The sequence below is a fragment of the Leiobunum rupestre genome, chromosome 10 (genome assembly GCF_980474605.1).
Source record: "Leiobunum rupestre chromosome 10, qqLeiRupe1.1.hap1, whole genome shotgun sequence".
Taxonomy (NCBI): domain Eukaryota; kingdom Metazoa; phylum Arthropoda; class Arachnida; order Opiliones; family Sclerosomatidae; genus Leiobunum; species Leiobunum rupestre.
In genome coordinates, this window is record NC_143393.1 from 18298081 (window position 1) to 18319181 (window position 21101).

At 36.4% G+C, this 21101-nt stretch overlaps 2 protein-coding genes across 8 annotated transcripts; both read left to right on the forward strand.

Annotated features, from left to right (window-relative positions):
- Positions 1-8197: 8197 nt before the first annotated feature.
- LOC149924924 (gamma-aminobutyric acid receptor subunit alpha-2-like) lies at positions 8198-14103 on the forward strand. 4 transcript variants are annotated; one of them, XM_090160975.1, is made up of 8 exons: positions 8198-8942; positions 9099-9181; positions 9300-9367; positions 10173-10390; positions 10457-10539; positions 10610-10726; positions 11652-12046; positions 13683-14103. In XM_090160975.1, the coding sequence occupies exons 1-8, from the start codon at positions 8863-8865 to the stop codon at positions 13917-13919; spliced, it is 1281 nt and encodes a 426-aa protein (XP_090017101.1). In that variant the 5' UTR covers positions 8198-8862; the 3' UTR covers positions 13920-14103. The 4 variants fall into 4 exon arrangements, with proteins under 4 accessions (XP_090017101.1, XP_090017100.1, XP_090017099.1 ...); XM_090160974.1 differs by having other exon boundaries at positions 8199-8942; positions 9099-9175; positions 13632-14103; XM_090160973.1 differs by having other exon boundaries at positions 8200-8942; positions 13632-14103.
- A 1037-nt stretch (positions 14104-15140) lies between these two features.
- Positions 15141-20791, forward strand: Ack (activated Cdc42 kinase). 4 transcript variants are annotated; one of them, XM_090160249.1, is made up of 9 exons: positions 15141-15393; positions 16631-16893; positions 16962-17162; positions 17224-17781; positions 17843-17989; positions 18053-18147; positions 18214-18402; positions 18461-18552; positions 18614-20791. In XM_090160249.1, the coding sequence occupies exons 1-9, from the start codon at positions 15348-15350 to the stop codon at positions 20215-20217; spliced, it is 3195 nt and encodes a 1064-aa protein (XP_090016375.1). In that variant the 5' UTR covers positions 15141-15347; the 3' UTR covers positions 20218-20791. The 4 variants fall into 4 exon arrangements, with proteins under 4 accessions (XP_090016375.1, XP_090016378.1, XP_090016377.1 ...); XM_090160252.1 differs by lacking the exon at positions 15141-15393 and adding an exon at positions 15454-15706; XM_090160251.1 differs by lacking the exon at positions 15141-15393 and adding an exon at positions 16236-16512.
- The last annotated feature ends 310 nt before the right edge of the window (positions 20792-21101 follow it).

Consider the following 21101-nt stretch of genomic DNA (forward strand, 5'->3'; position numbering starts at 1 on the left):
TTGGATGACGATAAATATTAGTTAAAACGCGATTTTTATGTCAACCTTCAAAACGACTGCCTTCAGAAAAGAAACTTATGTTTTAAATAGTCATTTTTCATTCATAAGCTCAGCTAGGTTAGGCTAATACACAAGGCACCACCTCAGGCTTAAGTCAACAAGCGACTTTTAAAGCCATTAATTCAGGTGCCCGAGCTACATCGCGTAGGAGGGTGGTGGCAAGCCCTTCAAGCCACGCGAGCCAACACTAGCTCCCTACACTCACTATTACCGTTAACGGTTAACCTCTACAAGTTTTTATGGAAGGGGAAACCGAAGAACTCGGGGGAAAACACCTTTAACCAGTGGGGAGAGAACTTGCAAACTCTACGCGGAAGGAGTGGTTCCTAGTTTTTATCCAGTGAAAGCGTTTCCAATAGTACTATTTCTCAAGTAAAAATTAGCTGGCGAAGAAGATTCCTCGCACCGTTACCTGGAAGCAGGAGTGCTGGAAGCTATACTCAGCGCCAAGTTCACTTGTGGCGTATGTGTGAACTTACAAGGAGACTACAAGAGGTGTAACTCATCGATTTTGTTTAAATTCAGGGATTAAGTAGACCTTCATGTAACTTAAAAAATCCCAAAGGGAAAAAATGCGATGGGCTTTAGTTTTACCATGGCGGCAACCGAAAACGTTTTTGACAACTAAAATATTATATTTCTCTATGTAAATTAACATGGCAAAATAATTTAAACAAAGGTGGTTAAATTTGGGTAAATATCCAATTTTGGGAAAATATCCAATTTTGGGAAAATATCCAATTTTGGGTAAATATCTAATTTTGAGTAAATATCTAATTTTGGGTAAATTTATAATTTTGGGTAAATATCTAATTTTGGGTAAATATCTAATTTTGGGTAAATATCTAATTTTGGGTAAATATCTAATTTTGGGTAAATATCTAATTTTGGGTAAATATCTAATTTTGGGTAAATATCTAATTTTGGGTAAATATCTAATTTTGGTTAAATATCTAATTTTGGGTAAATATCTAATTTTGGGTAAATATCTAATTTTGGGTAAATATCTAATTTTGGGTAAATATCTAATTTTGGATAAATATCTAATCTTGGGTAAATGTCTAATTTTGGGTAAATGTCTAATTTTGGATAAATATCTAATTTTGGGTAAATATCTAATTTTGGGTAAATATCTAATTTTGGGTAAATATCTAATTTTGGGTCAATGTCTAAATTTGTTTCTATAAAATAATAAATACATTAAAATATTTCATTTAAATTAAAAATCATCTTAAACAATATTGTTTAATATAATATTTGTTTAAAAAATGGTTTCACTATCTAAACTCTTTGAATTTTACACGAACTTAATAAAGCTTTTCGAATTAAATTCACATAACCTGCTCGAATAATATTCAATTTAAGAATTGATAAAATTTCATCCAATTCACAGTAGCTGATAAAATTTTATCCAATTTACAGTACCTGATAAATCTAAACAAATTAAGACATTAGATATGAATTAACCCAATTTACAGTACCTGATCAATCTACCCAAATTTATACATTTGATATGAATTTTACCAATTTACCTGAATTTAGATATTTATAGTAAATTTACCCAATATACAAATTTGAATTTAGATTTTTACCCAAATTTATTCGGCTTTATCGACCAGAATAACCCTTAAGACTAATTTTTATCAAAATATAAAAAGGTAGGGTGGTAAATTCCAAAACATTTGATCGATTTGTCGTGGAATGACTCTAAATTTAGAAGTTTACAAAAATTTAGATATTTACCCGAATTCAGATATTTCAAATTAAAATATTTACCCAAATTTAAATAACTACTCAAATTTAAATACTTACCCAAATTTAAATTCTTACCCAAATTAAAATACTTACCTAAATTGAATTTCAATATTTAAATTAAAATATTTACCAAAATTTAAATATTTACCAAATTTAGATATTTACCAAATTTGCATATTAACCTGAATTAAAATATTTACCAAAATTTAAATATTTACCAAATTTTAAATATTTACCAAATTTTAAATATTTACCAAATTTAGATATTTACCCGAATTAAAATATTTACACAAATTTAAGTACATACCCAAAATATTACCCAAATTTAGATATTTACCTAAATTAGGGCATTTACCCTAAAAAAAATAGTTACCAACAAAGATAGCTACCAAAAATTACACATTGACCAAAAATTACACATTTACCCGAATTTAGACATTTACCCAAAATTAGACATTTACCCAAAATTAGATATTTATCCAAAATTAGATATTTACCCAAAATTAGATATTTACCCAAAATTAGATATTTATACAAAATTAAATATTTATACAAAATTAGATATTTACCCAAAATTAGAAATTTACCCAAAATTAGATATTTACTCAAAATTAGATATTTTCCCAAAATTAGATATTTACCCAAAATTGGATATTTACCCAAATTTAAACACCTTTGTTTATTTTTTTTTGAATAATTTCTTTGATTTTGCCATGTTAATTTACATAGAGAAATATAATATTTTAGTTGTCAAAAACATTTTAGTTGCCATGGTAAAACTAAAGCCCATCGAATTTTTTCCCTTTGAGATTTTTTAAGTTACATGAAGGTCTACTTAATCCCTGAATTTAAACAAAATCGATGAGTTACACCTCTTGTAGTCTCCTTGTAAGTTCACACATACGCCACAAGTGAACTTGGCGCTGAGTATAGCCAGGGCCGTCTTTAGCTTTCAGGCGCCCCTGGGCTAATTATATTAGGCGCCCTTTTATATATTATATAATACTTTAGAATTAAAATAAAAAAAATTAAGGGCCAGACGGCGCCCCCCCGGGGAGACGCCGCCGGGCGCGGCGCCCTAGGGCTTAGCCCTACCTAGCCCAATGGTAGAGAGGGGCCTGCTTCCAGGTAACGGTGCGAGGAATCTTCTTCGCCAGCTAATTTTTACTTGAGAAATAGTACTATTGGAAACGCTTTCACTGGATAAAAACTAGGAACCCCTCCTTCCGCGTAGAGTTTGCAAGTTCTCTCCCCACTGGTTAAAGGTGTTTTCCCCCGAGTTCTTCTGTTTCCCCTTCCATAAAAACTTGTAGAGGTTAACCGTTAACGGTAATAGTAAGTGTAGGGAGCTAGTGTTGGCTCGCGTGGCTTGAAGGGCTTGCCACCACCCTCCTACGCGATGTAACTTGGCCACCTGAATTAATGGCTTTAAAAATCGCTTGATGACTTAAGCCTGAGGTGGTGCCTTGGGTATTAGCCTAGCAAAGCTGAGCTTATAAATGAAAAATGACTATTTAAAACACAAGTTTCCTTTCTGAAGATTGACATTAAAATCGCGTTTTAACTAATATTTATCGTCATCCAAGTAACATGTTACTCCATCAACAAAATGAAATAAAATAAAACATTTTAGGTTGGCATGGTAAATCTAAAGCCCATCGCATTTTTTCCCTTTGGGGTTTTTTAAGTTACATGAAGGTCTACTTAATCCCCGAATTTAAACAAAATCGATGAGTTACACCTCGGGTAGTCTCCTTGTTAGTGCATCCAATCGATTCTCAGATAACAATCGAGTTATCGGAACAGAGAAAATAATTATGATATATTATATATAAGATTATCAGCGTTTACGCTCAGTGCTATTATCACTTATCAGATCAGTAATTGTCGAAATGCAAACCGAGTAGTTTAAACCCGAAACTACTCCGATTTAATTGTAAGCCAACAGACCTCGATTAAATTCTTTTCGAAATTTTAATTACTTTATATTTCGATTTGCTTCAACAAGATTTTATATCTACCTGGTTAAATTAATCATAGCAAATAATGATTTGTGAAATTCTGTTTTTTTATTTTCGTTTTTCGGGCACTATCATTGTTTCAATCTTAATGTAAATAGTTTCTTTTGTTTCGAGCGTTACAGTATCTTTTGTATCGCGTATCAGGGCCCAATAAGTGTACAGCTTTTTTTATCCAGAATTAAAACATTATTATTAGATACAATTTGAGATCAGAGAGCTGGACGGGGGTAATACAAAGGATTAAACTGATATGACTAACTGATTATCTTCAGATATCTGAAAATTACTACCTGAATAACCACTGATCGTTATTGGAAGCACTATGTAAACTTCATAATCATCCTATAATTTTAAAGGATATTAGGTGACTCTAAGGTTCGTTCCAAGGTTCGTTCTCACAAATCCTTAGCTTTAGAAAATCGAGAGACTTTTCAAAGTAATAATAAAAAAAAATAATACCCAAGGCACCACCTTAGGCCCAAGTCATCTAGTGACTTATAATGCCTTTAAACGGGTGGCCGGGTTACAATGCGTAGGAGGGTGGAGGCAAGCCCTTCTTGCCACGTGAGCCAACAGCTCCCTACACTAACTATTACCGCTAACCTTAACAAGTTATTATGGAAGGGAAACCGAAGAACTCGGGGGAAAACACCTTTAACCAGTGGGGAGATAACTTGCAAACTCCGAGTTTTGCACCCAGTGCCACAAGCTGGGATCGAACCCGGCTCCTCTTGCTTCGAGGCGAAAGTGCTAACAATTTTAGGTTTATAGTCTTAGCTAGATTCGCTATTCCTCTATATTTTCTGTGGTCTGACTTAATTCGGGGCTCCGCACGAGTGACCTAATCAAATGAACCAAATCGAACCCGCCCTCCGCATTTTCTTCCTCGAAAGATTTTCTCGGTAAATCGAAATTATCTTCAAATAAATCTTCGGTATGGCTCCTCCTTCGTACAGAATATAATAGCAGTAATCAGAAGAGCGGGGTTTCGAAAAACCACAATTTATGAAACAATAACTCTTCTTAAACTCTGCCGTAATATTATTTTTTAAAGGGGAGTGTGTTCAGAATTAATAATCAGGATAAAGCTTAAAAAGCTTCTAATTTAGTTGTTTTATTGCTGTAAGTTCGCTGAAACCGAACTGGTAATCTTTAGTATAATTAAAAAAATAGTCTTTGATGATATTGTCTAGGCTATACTTTGATTTTTATTTGAAATTGATTATTATTCGCAAAAGTATGTAATACATCTCTCCCATTGTAAACTGCTTCACACCTGTGAAGGTACACGATTCATTTTAATTAATATTCCAGATAGAGACTTACTTCATACGATATATATTATGAACTTTTGGTATTCTCTAGTTATTAAATTGCGGTTTTCTATTTTTACATACAGGTGCCCCGCCGTTTGAAGCGATTTGCTTAATTTTTCGCTTTCTAGTATTTGGCACGTTGTTAACGATGTAACCCCACCTTTCCAAAACAAGATCTTTAAATTATTTCTTATGTCTACTGATCCACGGTGGTCCTTTGCCTTTTCCAAACTATAGTCTAGATTTTATCTGACACCAATGTTTTCAATATTTCTTTGGCCCTTAATTTTCCCCAAGTGAATAAAAACCACAAATCTACATGCTATACCTAGTAATATGCAGGGTTCGACATAAGACACAAGTCACGGCATTTGACTACTAAAATAAATGCTCTGACTACTAGAATTAATCGAAATCTGGGGACTCACTAGTCAATTTGAATAGTGAAAAATGTACCTAAATCATATTCATAAATTATGGCGAATATGTCGTATCATAAATTCATCATTCATCAATCCCATTGTATTTAAAAAAATCACAACATGATTGTAGAGCTTGTAGAACATCATACTCCAGAGAGTCCACTGCACCTCTTACAAGTTCTGATTCAAAATCTCGATCTCAAATTAACGCGTCATTCGATGATATTATCAATGAAAATATTTTAAACTAGTCAAAGACTCAAGTCGTGAAAAAATTGTGATCGGCCAAAGTCACGTAACTCAAAAGTGATAATAAACTCCTATTTTCATTCTGACGGGTAAAAGCAAAAGGTTGGCTGTCCTTCTTGGTTTAATACCCCCTTTTTACCCCCACTAGTCAGTGACTACTAAAATAACTTAAGATAGGAGGCTCAGTAGTCAGGCTGACTACTAAAAAAAAATATCCTTACGTGACGTCCAACCAGACTTGTAAATAGTGTGTATTTTTAAGAGAGTCCACTGGACCCGGACCCCTCCGCCGATCTATTTTACACTAACGAAGTGTGGAAATTATTCCCCACTCTTCGTCTTAGACTAACGAAGTGTGGAAATTATTCCCCACTCTTCGTCTTAGACTAACGAAGTGTGGAAATTATTCCCCACTCTTCGTCTTAGACTAACGAAGTGTGGAAATTATTCCCCACTCTTCATCTTAGACTAACGAAGTGTGGAAATTATTCCCCACTCTTCGTCTTAGACTAACGAAGTGTGGAAATTATTCCCCACTCTTCGTCTTAGACTAACGAAGTGTGGAAATTATTCCCCACACCTCTTTAAGTTAAAAGAGGTTTTTCCCTGGTAGGTCCAAGTTTTCCAAATCTTTCATTGGTCATTGTAAATTTCTATAGGCCTCGCAGATAAGTAGATAGGGGAGCTCTAGCTCCGTTGGGACCGTCCGACTAATATTCGGGGAGCTGAAATAGTGGCGGTCAGTATACACTATACAGAGGCCTCAAAGAGAAAAATAATTCAAATTTTTATTTAATTCTCGAAATTTTCCCTCTTTTTACACAGCTAACGATACAATTTGAGGGAGTCCCGTGGACCCTTTACCCCCTTCTAGAGACATTGTTTTAGGAGTCCCGTGATTTTTTTCAGGGGTTTTTGACGCGTGGACTGCCGCTATTTACAAGTCTGCGTCCAACCATCGACAAACTAGTACTCTAGCTTTAACCAGTCTTTAAGGTTCTATAGCTAGTAGTTGCTATTGCTCTTCTTTGTTTTCTATGATTTTACACAGCTGCCTGCAAAGATTTGTGCGAAACAGTGTGAGAAATAAGGCACTATCACAGGCCAATCGTCAGTTTAAAAATTAGCTGGGCCAGTTTAAAAATTGAATGCTTGGGGTGTTAGTGGCCCTGGTGACCACTTAATTAATTACAAGTTTTTTCCCCTTCAAGATTTTAGTTCATTAAAAAATATATATATTAATCCCTACAATTGTTTGGTCTTTGCTTCTATGCTGTGTGCTTGGCCTTGTGTCAATTGTGTGTATGGGTGGGTGACTGGGTGTCGTGAGTCTGTCTACTCTACACTCTACACACAGTATAGAAGAAGCGAATTTAGCAGTTAGCAAAAAGAAATATAACAAGTCTCTCTCTCTCAGTAGGCACGTTCGGGCCGGGTCTATAGAACATATGGTCAAGAATAGATAATTTGACCATAAATTATGAAAGCCTGATTTTGAAGGTTAAAAATGGTAAGTCGCCAGGGGCAAGTTTGTTAATTAAACTACCTAGGCTCAACTGGACACAGGTCCAGTTTAAAAAAAATCCTTATTTATCACCCTGGTGCTTAACTATTTTTGTATATTGTAATTATACTGTACAAAAAATAGTAAATTTAAATTGAACGTAACTCATTGAATTTGTTTTATTTTTCAGTCTCACTGGCGACCTCTAGTAACCACAAAAGAAATAACCTTTAATTTTAGTACAAACGAAACTACGTAAAAAAATTCCTTAATTATAGAAATTAATATATTGTACTTTATTCAGTTTTTAATTAAATATATTTGAATGTAAAATTTTAATTTGAAGTAGACCAAATTTAAATTTTGCGTTCCCCGTACTGTGGCGCCACTATTGTACCCGTAAAGAATTTCATACGTCAATATTAAAAATTTCAAATCAACGTCTGGCGTGACGATACATTGGGGAGTTTCATACATGTATTTAATAACAATTTAAGCGCATAAACCAAGCGAAAACAATCTTGTTAATTGTAGAAATGAGAGTGTTTCACTCCACTAAATAATAAATGTTGCCATTTTATGAAAAACATAAATATACGATTAATGTATCAAACAATCAGCTCATTATGTACAAAAATATTTCTAGAAACATGTTTACGCGAACCGGTTTAGTTATTTACACGACGAAAAAAAAACGTGTATTTTCAACGCGATTACGAAGAGGGCACGTAGCCAAATACGCTCGTCATTAAACGTATTTGAATAATGCATATTTAAATCGTAATCTTTAACCCTGTTTGAATTATCGAATGTAAAGTAGTATCGAGTGTTGAAAATTAATAATTCATCAAGCAAGCGGCTCATCTCTTATTACTGGCCGAAATATCTCGCGTATTGTTTACATCTACTCTTGGCGTTCCGAGAGATTAGGATTAAGTACGTGTTCTTAGCATAGAGAGAGAGCGAGCCAAGGCTAAATAAGGGGAAAATTTTGTTAATATTAATGCTAGTCGCAACGTCACGCTGATGATGCACACGCTTCCATGTAGAAAGACACTATGAATAATTGTCCGTTACATTGTTCTCGTAGACGACAGCGCTCGCATCCTGGTTAGGATCCAGCCTTATTAGCCTTCCCTCGTATGCCATCGCTCCGTTGGTGACATACATATACGATATTAATATAAGTATTATTAAAGCTTAGTAATCGGGTTGGAGACGGGCTGTTAGAAGCAGATATGACGTTCGTTGGGCTGCGTTTTCTATATGAGAACCTCGTAGCGTAGCCTATTTTTCACTTTTTTCTTCCATACATTTTCTACGACTACCCTTCGCGGCGGTACTTCTAGAATTTGTTTAATAGGAATAGGATATTGCACAGTTCTCGGCGCTGAAACGTAATATCGTTCTCAGAACGGATATTTTTTCATTTCTTTAAAGTAGAAACGTATTTGACATGAAACCGTATACTTCATATTATTCCTTAAGTGTCTAAAAGGCGTTTGGTTTCTTCAGTTTTACTTAAAGATAAAAAAATGGTTCGGTTCAGTGGTCGATTTGTGGTCTTTTGTTTGGCAGTCTTTATCTTGGACTATGTTGTTGGAAATTCCGCAAGGTAATTAATTAAAAAAGCGTTTTAAGTTGACTCGTGTCGATGGTTAAAATTAGCATATTGCATTGTTAATTTTTTAAATTACGCTTCATAAAAGTTTTCTGAAGTATTTGCCTTTTTAGTATTATTTTTGACCGTTGTGTATTGTTCCGATTTCAGTAACGACCCTGTTTCCAATTTTGGATTATATCTCCGAGACTCGGAATACAATCGGCATACGCGACCCCAGCAGGATGGTCAGTGTAAGATAGCCATGTTTTCCTTTCTCATCGTGATTTTATATGGCCCCAAATTTTGACAATGACCTCAAACTTTATCGTTCAATCTATTATTTTACATTGTTTGTTCGTTTTGGATTAGCTTCGCCCACCGATGTGAAAGTGTCGATACATGTCGTTCGAAGTTGGGGCATTTGTTCCGAGAAATCGGTATGACGTTAATTCCACTTCTTAAAGGGCAACGCAAGTGACCACGCAGGGGGGTAAATTATCTTATAGATAAAAAGAACGACTGCGCATGCGCTATCTGCCATAGCCTTTCCCTCTGTAAAAAAGCAGAACCATATTTGCCGAATTTATTTTGTATAAATGCGCCTCTCGCGGTTTTTACGCAAAATCCACGCATTCTTTAGTCGCGAAAATGGCCGAGGAAAGTGAAGTCTCCGTGCTTACCGACAAATCGGATCCTAAACTTCTACAAAATAAATGTAATAAAAAAAGATAAATATTCTGTCGGGGTATAATGATAGGGAAATTGTTAAGGGAGACGGGATATAGGAGTGTGTGTGATGTTGAATTTTCTTAATCCAATGTGAGGCTAGCGGCAGAGATTTACCGCGTCCAAGGCCTAATGTTTCAACTTCCATTATTAAAAATATTCAATTCACAAATAATTTTATTCCAAAACATTGTTAAATCGAAAATATCAAAGTCCAACTCTCGGAAACTAACCCAGTTCTTTTCTCCATAATAAATAAATTAAGCTAGGCCTAAATTCCTGAATTCGTTGATTGCGAGCTAACTCAGCGAAGAAAATCGAAAAATCCGCGAATGAGAGCGAAATTGCGCCACGTGGCTACACCAAGAAGAATAAGGCTTTCGCGCTGTATAAAATTATCCTTGGAAAACCTACTTACGGCTTGTTGAAGAAAACATAGCTCCCCCCCCCCCCCTTGCATGACCACTTGCGTTGCCCTTTAATTAAGAACGTACGTTGATGTATTGTAATTATTAGATATGGAAAGCGGAGTTGTATATGAAGCAAAGATGGTTGGATAAGAGACTCGTCTTTTCGGAGCAAATAGGCAACGTTACTTTGCTTCCAGCCGATAACCGCCTCGCGACTCTGATATGGACACCATACACGTACATGCCAGAAGCTAACGTTGAATCTCAAACAACCGATGACTATATGACTGTCACGGACGATGGGTCAGTGACTAAAACGACCAGGTACGATTATCAGTTTACATTGAATCTATAGTTCGTAAGTAAACAGTCGATAATTTTATCTATTAGAATAGTGGGTCAGTTTCCATGCATTTTCAACCAGACAAAGAATCCCAACCACGTGGCTATTTGCAGTTTGAAGATAACCGACTGTAAGAGCTGTTTAGTTACATTTTTCCATAAGAGAAAAGTAATGTGAATGTATATATTCGTCAAAACCAGTTGGCAGAAGCGGCGATGATGTATCTTACAACTGGGATAATGGGTCAAACTCCATTTCATCGAAACCTGGAGTTCTCAGTAGTGGATCGTACAATTTTTCGGGACAAATCCTAAAATGTAAAAATTTATTTTCCATTCACTATTTATATCGAAATCACTCAAAATAGACCGATTTACAAACTGCTTACGAGGTAACAAACATTATCGAAGCCATTAGAGGTTCCATTTTATTTATACTAGATGGAGCCAATTAACACTTTTTGGTAGGAAGTATATACATTACTTACCGACCAATGAGAACTACTTCTATCATAATTTTAAGTGATGTTTAAAAAAATATTAAAAAAATGTACAATTCGGGGAAAATTCCATGTATAAAGAAACAGAAAGAAATATATTGTTCGCGGTTTTGGGATAATAGTTCTTTTTATAAAGTAACTTGGCCTTCTTATTTTAATGTGGCTCTTACGTCACAGTCTCTTATTTTTACAAGGCAACGAGCGCGCGCTACAGTTGCCAGAGGAATATATGTTTTTCTAGCGCACGTGCGAAGAATATACCAATAAAGCTGTGTCTTGTGACGTAATAGCAACATTTTAACAGGTTGTGCCAGACCACTTTTTATTTTTTTTAAATCAACTATATATTTAAAATGTTCTGGTTTAAAATTGCTGGTGCCTAGGAGCAACAAACACAGCACCCCACACCAGGAGAACGCAAACCGTCAAAAGTCGAGCATTTTCAGGTGTACAATTTTCATTGGTTTGACGCTTTAGCGTCTGCTGCCGTCGGAAGGGGAAAATTCTGAAATTGTCTTCCCCCTTTCCGTAAAACGTTCAGCGTAAAGGTTCGTTCAATGAAATTTGTACACAACACTGCGTTAGCGTGTTTAAAGGCTAGCTGCGTTCTCCTTGTGTTTGTTGCTCCTAGCTGGCGCCATTTAGTAAGATTTCGGGTATGAAAAATCGCCTTCTAATGGCGTTAGTCCTCTCAAATTATCTTTTCCCTATTGTTAGATGTGTATCATAATCAGTGTTGATAGTTTCGCAGCACAGTAGCCGACGGCCCAGCGTACTAGTGGCGGAGATGGTCTTCCAGAAGAAAGTGGGCAAAGAATGTCGATTGATACTTTTGCCAGCTCTGATCTGCGTCTGTGTGGCGATCTTGGCTCTGTTCGTGCCCATCGAGAAGATCACCTGCAGGTTCTTACTGTCCGTTCTGTCCTTGTTCGGTGGAACGGCCATTTCAATGTACTACGTGGCGCGATTGTCTTCGGGAAGCCCTGTTACTTCGGTGGAAAACTTTCTGTATGGCTGTCTGGCGGCAATCGCCTTGACCTTGGTCGATCACCTTCTAGCGTCTTTCCGTCACGTTTACCGGGAGAAAGAGGAAGTCACTTTCGTCGAGGCCAGAGATACCAGAAGCTACTTATCGCAGGTAAGATAGAAATTCGCTAACAAAATCTGTCTAGAACGTTATCATAACCTGGCTGATTTAATTGGTCGGTTTGGTCAATAGCACGGCTATTTTTTAGTATCTTCATAAGTCTATAATTATGTTCCATAAGTGTGTCAATTAGTCTACATAATTACTGATAGCTTTGTGTGGTGTGACGTAGAATGGAAAATATTTTTACTCCGACCTTGCTGAAGATGGCGCCACACTATACTAGAGGCCTTTCCTCTTATATTTAATAAAGACACGCGACGCATGCTCCGTGGAACGTGACACGAAGAATACGTCCCGTTCTTTATAAAATAGAAACGGGAAAGACCCCTAGTGTTGTGTAGCGCCATCTTCCTCGTGATCGGAGTAGACGTGTTCATCATTGACGTCACACAAAAATAGATAAGCGCCCCTAATAGGCTACAAACATATAAACATCTTAAAAACATTGATGCAATGTCTTGCACGTGATAGGACTAAAATATAGAAGATAAATAGCAACTCTAACTTAGGCATTCTTTAAAATGTATCTCAAGGTTCTAAAGCTAGGGGTTGGCGTGGGGTACTTCCGGTGAATATTTATTTCAATAAACGAGGCTTAAGTAGTAACACAGCTCATAGGCCTAAAAAATCCCGAGACAATAAATCGACCGAATTCAATATTTAATATGGACTTAATAACTTAGCCCGAACACAGACCACTTACCCCAAGAAGGACTTGCATCAAGCTCGTAAAACAATTGTCTCAAAAGTGACTAGCCTTTATTTTACAGCAAACAGAAAAAAGCGCGTAAAAATTCTTTATTTTACGAAATTAAATAAAAAGTCCTGCATGAGCCAGCTTCTACAAAACATTTTTCATTATCGCGCTGGCTCGTCTTTGTACCTTTATAACTGCCTTTACTTGCCGTGAGATGGCGTGCTCTTAAAAAGACGCGTCACATTCTAACACACGCTAAATAGGGAACTGACACACTTACGTGAAACATAATTTTATAAACTTATAGTATCTTAAATTGTAAAATTAGGTCATGATATTGACACATACCGATTTCACGAAGAAGCCATTAAACGTAAAGGAAAATAGTACGAGGGCGTATTTAGATAAATCAAATTTTAAATTATCTATTAGCAAGAATGTATTGAAGTTACTAAGAATATTTCAGCATAGCATTAACCCCTGGTACCATCCTTTCAGCTTTTGTGGAGAAAGTTCGTCTGCATTTAAGGCTCATTCAAGGTCATACCATATAGCAAACTTGAATGGGAGAAATTTAACCTACAAAGGCTGCGAGGATGGGAATCAGAATCCTGTAGTCCAATATTCTTAGTAACTTCAATACATTTTTGCTATTAGTCATAAGAATTTTCGTCCTCTTTCTTTAACACCCACCAATAAAGTGTAGGATGACATTAAAATTTCCAGTGGGGATTCTATCATTTTGTGGGAAACGTCTTAGTCTCAATTATTGAACTTGAAAAAATATTTAAAATGTTGGAGGGGAGGTAGCAACCGTGGTTCCGTGGTTCGACATTTGTCGCAACAAATGTATGATATTGTATTGTTGATTTGCAGCAACAATATCGGGTACTGCAGAAGCATCCTGATCACCAGCGTCTTTTACAGTGTACTCCGGAACCCAAACAGTCCCGATGGCAAAGATGCGTCTCTTGCACGCGTCGTTGCACTCTGTGGTTCGTAGCCGTCTTGGATTGGCTCTTGAGAATAGCGGTTCCCGTGGCCTTTGCAGTTCTGGTTTACCTCTTCTGCCAACATTGGTGCCAAAATAAATCTGTGGAGACGCGTGGCTTGGAACCGCCGGTTTACCGATTAGATAGTACCGTTACTCCACTCGTTTTATAGTAGTCTGCATACAGCTATAAACACTCGCAACGAAAAGAAAAAATAAATAAATAAATATATTGAAATATTGTTCGTTTAGCGCGTCGGTGTCTACGTGAGTAATTGTCCGGACTGAACTCTCTATATATAGTGTATTTTAATGTATTTTTAATCATGTACAAATAGATAAATTTTTTATCTATGATACCGGCCCAATTTTACTATTTGGTTGTAACGGTTAGTCGCGTTTCCCTCATAATTATTTAACGTATACGTTCATAGTCCTTTATAGAGAAATAACGGTGGGAAGGTCGCGTGAAGTCGTCACGAAAATGTTACTTGGTGTTTTCCACTAAGCCTTTGGTGCTAATTACATTTTTTTTTTTACTTCGTCATACGCAACTTCCTTTCCTCTTTTGTTCCGGAAAATGCGTATCTAATTGAATTTCTTTTTCCGGTTGTTGATTTCCACTGCCACAGTGGTGTCTGTACTTATTAATATAGCCTAGTTTCGCGTTTGCGTTCCATATTATATTAGAGAGATAGGGTAATTATTAGAAGCAACGGCGAAACGTACACCGCTTTTAACTCCCACCCTCCTCGCCGTTACTATCATTCAACGTTCCATTCCAATGCCTTTTTGATGGAAAAGCGAATTAAGATTTCGAGATATTTGTCCCATTTCCCCCCACTTAAAAACAATGAAGAAGGAAATATCCCGACGAAGATAAAAACAAGGGTTTTTTGTTTCGTGCCTTTTCAGCGAAAAAGTCTTTATTTTTGGTCCACCTTTTCCAATTCTTTGGTTTTCTTTAGTCATCCATTGAATCTCTTTTTAACACCTTCGATATATTTGGGGCGCAATTTGTCCGCGGCACGTTTCTTACGTAAATTTAGTATCCATATATCGCAAATCAGCTACGTAGGATTATCTAGGTTATTCGAAATCATCTTTTACGATGATTCAATGAAGGATAAATCCGTTTTTGTCATTTGACTGACGGAAAAAGTCAATCGTCGATTTCTTGTTATTGAAAGTCGTACGTCTTCGGCGTCTAGTTGGGTTGGCGAGACGTAGACGCGGTACGTCATGTGACAGCTATAATTGAACTCTTGTTTTTATTAGCACAGAGCCAACAGACCATTCTGTTTTTTTTTTTAGTTCGTCCCGTACTAAGAAAATAACGGTTTTTGTTTTCGGGCCTCGAAACCTCGCGCTCCTTTGGGAAACCACGGAGCTCTTGTTGGTACCACAAAGTATCACAGCGGAACTAAGGGGTAACGCGATATTTTTACTAATAAATAAAGGGATCTTGCATTTTATTTATTGCCCAAGGGGGAACGGAAGTACGGGATAACAAAAAAGAATGCTATAGACCAAAATAGACTAATTGGCGAGAGCGCTGTATTAGAGATTTTTACTTTTGGCGTTTCGGTGTGAAAACAAACATGCGAACAGCTGAAAACAAAGTGGATTTGGACAGAACCAAGTTAGGTAGGTCTCTTTATATACATTCTTAAATATTTTGCCGTTCGTGTAGGCCTAACCGATCTGTTTTGGACGTTTCTACGAGTACTGGTTTTTGCATGGGAAATTGGATACGCAAAAATTGTATAGGCGGTTCGAAGAAAGAAGTTCCGGTGGGCGTACGAAGTTCTTTTTTGTTAATATATTGAGTAACAAAGGGAGTATAGTCCTCGGAGGTCTGTGACCATTTTGCCGGGGTAATAAAGCACCGGGAGTCGGGACTCGAGAGATCAACTATTTTGGATTTAATTTAACCGTTATATTTCATGGTTTACAGTTGGTAATGTATGCGTTTGTTTAAATTAGTTTTATTACTGGAATTACTTAAATGTCAAGATATAACCTTATGCTTGTTCCCGCTAGTTTATGACGATTTTGTTTCAGGGTAATTGCCCTTTAAACTTTGTTTAAGCTCGTTCCAGTCATTTGACGTTGTTCAAATATATTAATTTAGTTTCAGGGTTTCGTCGTCCTTTCTCCTTTCTTTGGCGACTCTCTAGAGTCGTGTGACACCCAAAGATTTATTAAATAATTGAACATTTTTGGCATACTTTGAAAGATGCATCTTCAAGAGTAAAAAAATAAATAAGCGTGAAAACGGGATAGTTGCCAATAAACTTCGCTACAACTTCAATGTCGAAAAAATTAGGGTTTTAGTGACGGAAAATAACTTTATAAATTGTAAGAGGATTTAATTCACATAATTACTCTAAATTTGGCTCTAGTCCGATTTTTATTTATTTCAAATTTAGCGGTTATATTTAGCTTTCATTTACGCTTTCTTTTGGAGGGGCGTTCATATTCAGTTCCCCTTTCCCCTTTGATTTTAGTTTAGTTATTTTACCGGGAAAGGGAAGAAGGTTTAGTAAATTTCTCCCTCCCTTTTGTTTCGTTTTTTATCGCATTATGAAAGAGAAAGTGGCAATTTTTATCTTAAAGTAGTAATGTTTAAAGAATTTTTCTCAACTGCGAATAATTTGGACTTATTCTTCGAGCTGTTGTCATTCTTTGGGTAATATTTGTTAAGCCTTGATTTGTTTTTGTTTAATCATGAAAGTTGCATTGCCTTGAAAAAGCAATAGTAGGGTAGGTGTTCATCTCCTAGCATAGTCTGTTTAAATTGCAGACTGTAAAAATATCCATGGACGTATAAACAAACCCCTGTTCAATAGCAATCAAGGTCTTTTACATCATCATTTTGCAGATGATTTGGTTGAACAGCCTGAAATGGCTGTATCGGAGGATGATGGATCTGTAGATTTATATGATCTTCTGCAAGAAGTTCAACTAGAGCAATTTTATATACGTATCAGAGATGATCTACAGCTTACACGCATCTCCCACTTTGACTATGTTCAACCTGAAGACCTGGAAAAGATTGGTATGGGTAAACCAGCAGCTCGAAGACTTCTTGATGCTGTCAAAAAACGACGAACTTCACTATGGAGGAAGAATCTTTTTAATAAGGTCCATTTGAAATATAATTTAATGAAGAGGTATAAAAGCTAGTACTTATAAATGTATGTTGTATTTAGTTTTTACCAGCTGGTGGCAAAAGTGAAAAGAGTTATGCCAACAAACCAAGCCCAACATCACCTATCCAATCTCATCTTAGTGGAGGAGGTGGTTTAACATGTCTTATTAATGAAAAAGATATAGAACTCTCGAACAAAATTGGAGATGGTTCTTTTGGAGTAGTCAGGAAAGGAGAATGGAAAACCCCTACAGGACATACAGTAAATATTGCTTGTTAATTTTTTTTTTTATAATTTATAATGCTTGTACCTTTTTTCATAGGTTCCAGTTGCTGTAAAGGTTTTAAAGCAAGAAACGCTCTCTTTACCCGGAGCTTTTGAAGATTTTGTGAAAGAAGTCAATGCTATGCATCAGTTGGATCATGTTAATTTAGTTAGGCTTTTCGGAGTGGTTTTGTCTTCGCCTATGATGATGGTAACGGAGCTGGCTCCCTACGGCTCTTTGCGAGACCGCTTGAGAAAAGAATGCAACCGTACCCCTATTTCCCAACTCGTGGAATACGCGATTCAAATTGCAAATGGCATGTCTTTTTTGGAGTCCAAAAGGTTCCTTCACCGAGACTTAGCTGCTAGGAATATATTACTGGCAGCGTCATATTGTGTAAAGATCGGAGACTTTGGATTAATGCGAGCTTTGCCCACACAAGAGGATTGTTACATCATGACAGAATCTAAGAAAGTACCATTCCCGTGGTGTGCCCCGGAAAGCCTAAAATCTCGTAACTTTTCACACGCCAGTGATACGTGGATGTTTGGAGTTACTCTGTGGGAAATGTTTACATTTGGCGACGAGCCTTGGGTGGGCTATAACGGAGCTCAGGTTGGAAGAATAATTTTGACCTTCTGTAGGAATTAAAATTAATTTTAACCTTAATTTATAGATATTGCAAAAGATTGACCAGGAAGGAGAGAGATTAAACTGCCCAAATGCTTGCCCTCCTGACATTTATCAGTTAATGCTTCAGTGTTGGGCCCATAAACCGAATGATAGGCCTACTTTTTTAGCCCTGAAAGATTTCCTTATAGAGGTATAAAAACTAAACTATATTGTAATGATAACTTAACTTATCTTTTTTATGTGGATTTATTAGGCTAAACCAAGGAGCCTCACTGCTGTAGAAAAATTTGACGAACCTGATAAGATGAATATTGAAGTTGGAGATAATATTGAAATTATTGATGGCAGGTAATGTAGTTTAGCAATACCGTTTACATTTTGGTCAATTAAAACTTATTACCTTTATTTTAATAGACCCGAAAACTATTGGTGGAAAGGTCAGAATCATAGGACATTTCTTATTGGGCAATTTCCCCGCTGCATGGCTGATTCATCTAGAAAAACTGCCAAAGATATCAGCAAACCATTACGTCACAGTTTTATACATACGGGACATGGAGATATAAATGGGAAATCGTGGGGAAATCCTTCCACAATTGATGAGTATGACAATTTTTGGCAATATTTGAGAGTAATATAATTAAGTTATTTCACTTTTCAGGATGTATCTGAAAAATCCTATAGACCCCCCAGATGTCTTGGGCATTTCCAACGATCATGTGGCAGTTCCTAAACTCCTGGACAGAAATAGAAGTAATTAACCTTAAATGGATGTGATATATGTTAGGGTGATTAACAATTGTCTTTATTTTAGAAACTCCCGAGTTACCGGTAATGATTAAAAGAAGTGCTTCCAAACAGTTTTCCTATCGTCAATTTCAGAATGAAAATGGAGAAACTAAACATTCAGTTTTGAAGCAAAGAGTCGTAACCACGGAGCATCGTGTAGCCAAAAGATCAAATTCTAACCCATCTCACTCCGATGTCAAAGAAGGGGTGCTTATAGATTTCACGGATGAGTTGGCAGTTCGAACCTTACCTCCTTTCCCTCAATTGAATCATGCTCTATCTCGTCAAAATTCTCCCCCTCCGTCACCCGGTCAGGGTTCGCTAGGATACCATTCATCTCTGAGCTCATTTGATTCCGATTTCTCTTCCATTTATGCTTCAACTCCATCTTCCTGCAGTGGACCAAGATACTATAATTTGCCTCCTCCACCACCACCTAATGTGAATATAACTGCAGTCCCTGTGGTAAAAAATTTCCCTTCCAATGATAGTCACCTTTACTACTTACCTCCCGATGCGGCAATGCCATCGGGTGCTCCCACCGTGTACAACAATATACCTCAGCCATCAAACATGCATTCAAATCCTTCCAGGTCACCTAGTTTGCTGCAACAAAAGGCCCCGTTCATGAAAAGTTGTCCAGTTTTAAATGAATTTCCCACTGACAGCGAGACATTAACAGACGTCTCTAACCCCAACGATTGCAATGCTGTAAAAGTGGACGCATCTCCTCGAGCCAATCACGCTGATATTAGACGGAAGCGAGACCAAGCTTTTAACTGGCTTAGTACCAAAATGAATGAATTAGCTTTAGATTTACCTCAGTCAAAGATCAATAGTGTGTCACCAATTATCTCTACTACCGAGATGAAGAGCTCATCATTGAATAATGATGCAAGAAAACGCTTGGTATCCCAGCTGGAGCAAAGCTTGGCTAAGCCTCAGGTATACGAAGGGACTTTTATTGGCTCAGGACAAGTAAACAGGGGCGTATCATCCAATTCAAATACTAATTTGGGCATTCCTTTACTTCAACCTCCTCCTCCGCAAATTAGACCTAGCAGAAGGAGTCTGATTAATCTTCAAAATATTGAAGAAACGTTTGTATCCAAGTCTAGTCTTATTGGAGCCACAAATAATCTAGAAAATACTCAACAACTTCATCCTTTCAAAGATTCTAAACCTGGTAGATTTCCATTAGATTTATCAGCAGGTTATTCGCATAATTCTACACCTCCTCTACCTTCTATCCCACCTAATATGGCTGAGGTTAAACCCTTCTTGGTAAATAGCAAAAGGTATGAATCTTGGATGGCATTATCAGGAGAAAGTAGGAGCTCCACGTATCAAGAAAGTCATCATGGGACAATCACCAATCCAGCAACCATCTCTCTAGTTAATCAAGTTCAACAAGCTGTTCCTGGAGTGACCAGTGAAGAAGTTTATGGTTTGCTGGCCCAAAATGGGATGAATTCTGTCTTGGTTATACAGAAACTTAAAATTGACAAGCTGTTAAAATTAGGAATGGCAAGTTACGCCCAGTGTCATTCGGTGTTGAGTTCTGTAAATTGGAATGTGGAAATGGCAGCATCAGTATTATTGGATGAAGTCCAACATATTCAAAGATAATTTAAGCTTTTGTAGATGAGATAAATAAATTTTAACTTCAGAGAGATCCCTATAAAACATGTTTGCTATAACAAGTATCCCCTTAGTTTGAAATAAATGTGCCACAAAACAGTTTTTGAGATTATATATTATTTTAAAGCAATAATGTTCTTCCCAAAACTATCATTCTATAAATTTATTATTGCAGCATTTCGTTTTTTTTTTTCGTTCTTTCTTTTTATTAAAAAGTTTGTACGCTATACTCCAAAAATGTGAAATTGGTTTTTTGGAGTAGAAATCGATGTATAATATAGTTTCACAATTTTCTATTAACATTGCATTTTCTTCTGCAGGACAGTAAGATATTGTATTGTTGAGAAATATTTTAGTGATATTTGCCAAAACTAGACAACTGGAACTAATGTGATTCCTAAAACAATTAGAAATGTGTTAATTTGATTTGAGGTTAAGTATATTTCTTCAAATTAAAATGTTACTTTTGAAGAATTTTTTACCTGCCCCTTTTTGAGCTGGATTTAATGAGAAGTACTTGTCTTTTTTGTGAAAGGTACTTCTGATTGTACCCATCAGAGATTGTTGGTTTTTAATATTTGTGATAAAGATCTGAAGTTGTCATTTTTGTAGGATTGGTTGTGTTTTTATTTAATCAGGAGGAATAAACGTCTGTTTTCTATAAAAATTTCGTTAATTTTTATTGGGTAATGTAATTTCCAGTGGAGTTTTCCTTAAAAATGAGAACATGGTTCCAAAATCATGATATTAGGTCTATATTTAATTAACATGAACCGTAGTTCGTCTTACGGAAGCTACAGACTTGAAAATTTGCATATTAAAGAATGAGGCACCAACTACCCTCCTTTTCTCGTACCCCCTGTCCTTTTTTA

What these genes read in the sequence shown, in the direction of transcription:
- Ack (XM_090160249.1), top strand. Translation starts at nt 15,348, where the DNA reads ATGCGAACAGCTGAAAACAAAGTGGATTTGGACAGAACCAAGTTAG. An exon ending in TGGGCTATAACGGAGCTCAG is followed by an intron (nt 17,782 to 17,842) that starts GTTGGAAGAATA and finishes CTTAATTTATAG; the next exon opens with ATATTGCAAAAGATTGACCA. An exon ending in TGAAAGATTTCCTTATAGAG is followed by an intron (nt 17,990 to 18,052) that starts GTATAAAAACTA and finishes TGGATTTATTAG; the next exon opens with GCTAAACCAAGGAGCCTCAC.
- LOC149924924 (XM_090160973.1), top strand. Translation starts at nt 8,863, where the DNA reads ATGGTTCGGTTCAGTGGTCGATTTGTGGTCTTTTGTTTGGCAGTCTTT. An exon ending in GCATTTGTTCCGAGAAATCG is followed by an intron (nt 9,368 to 10,172) that starts GTATGACGTTAA and finishes TGTAATTATTAG; the next exon opens with ATATGGAAAGCGGAGTTGTA. An exon ending in TCAGTGACTAAAACGACCAG is followed by an intron (nt 10,391 to 10,456) that starts GTACGATTATCA and finishes TTTATCTATTAG; the next exon opens with AATAGTGGGTCAGTTTCCAT.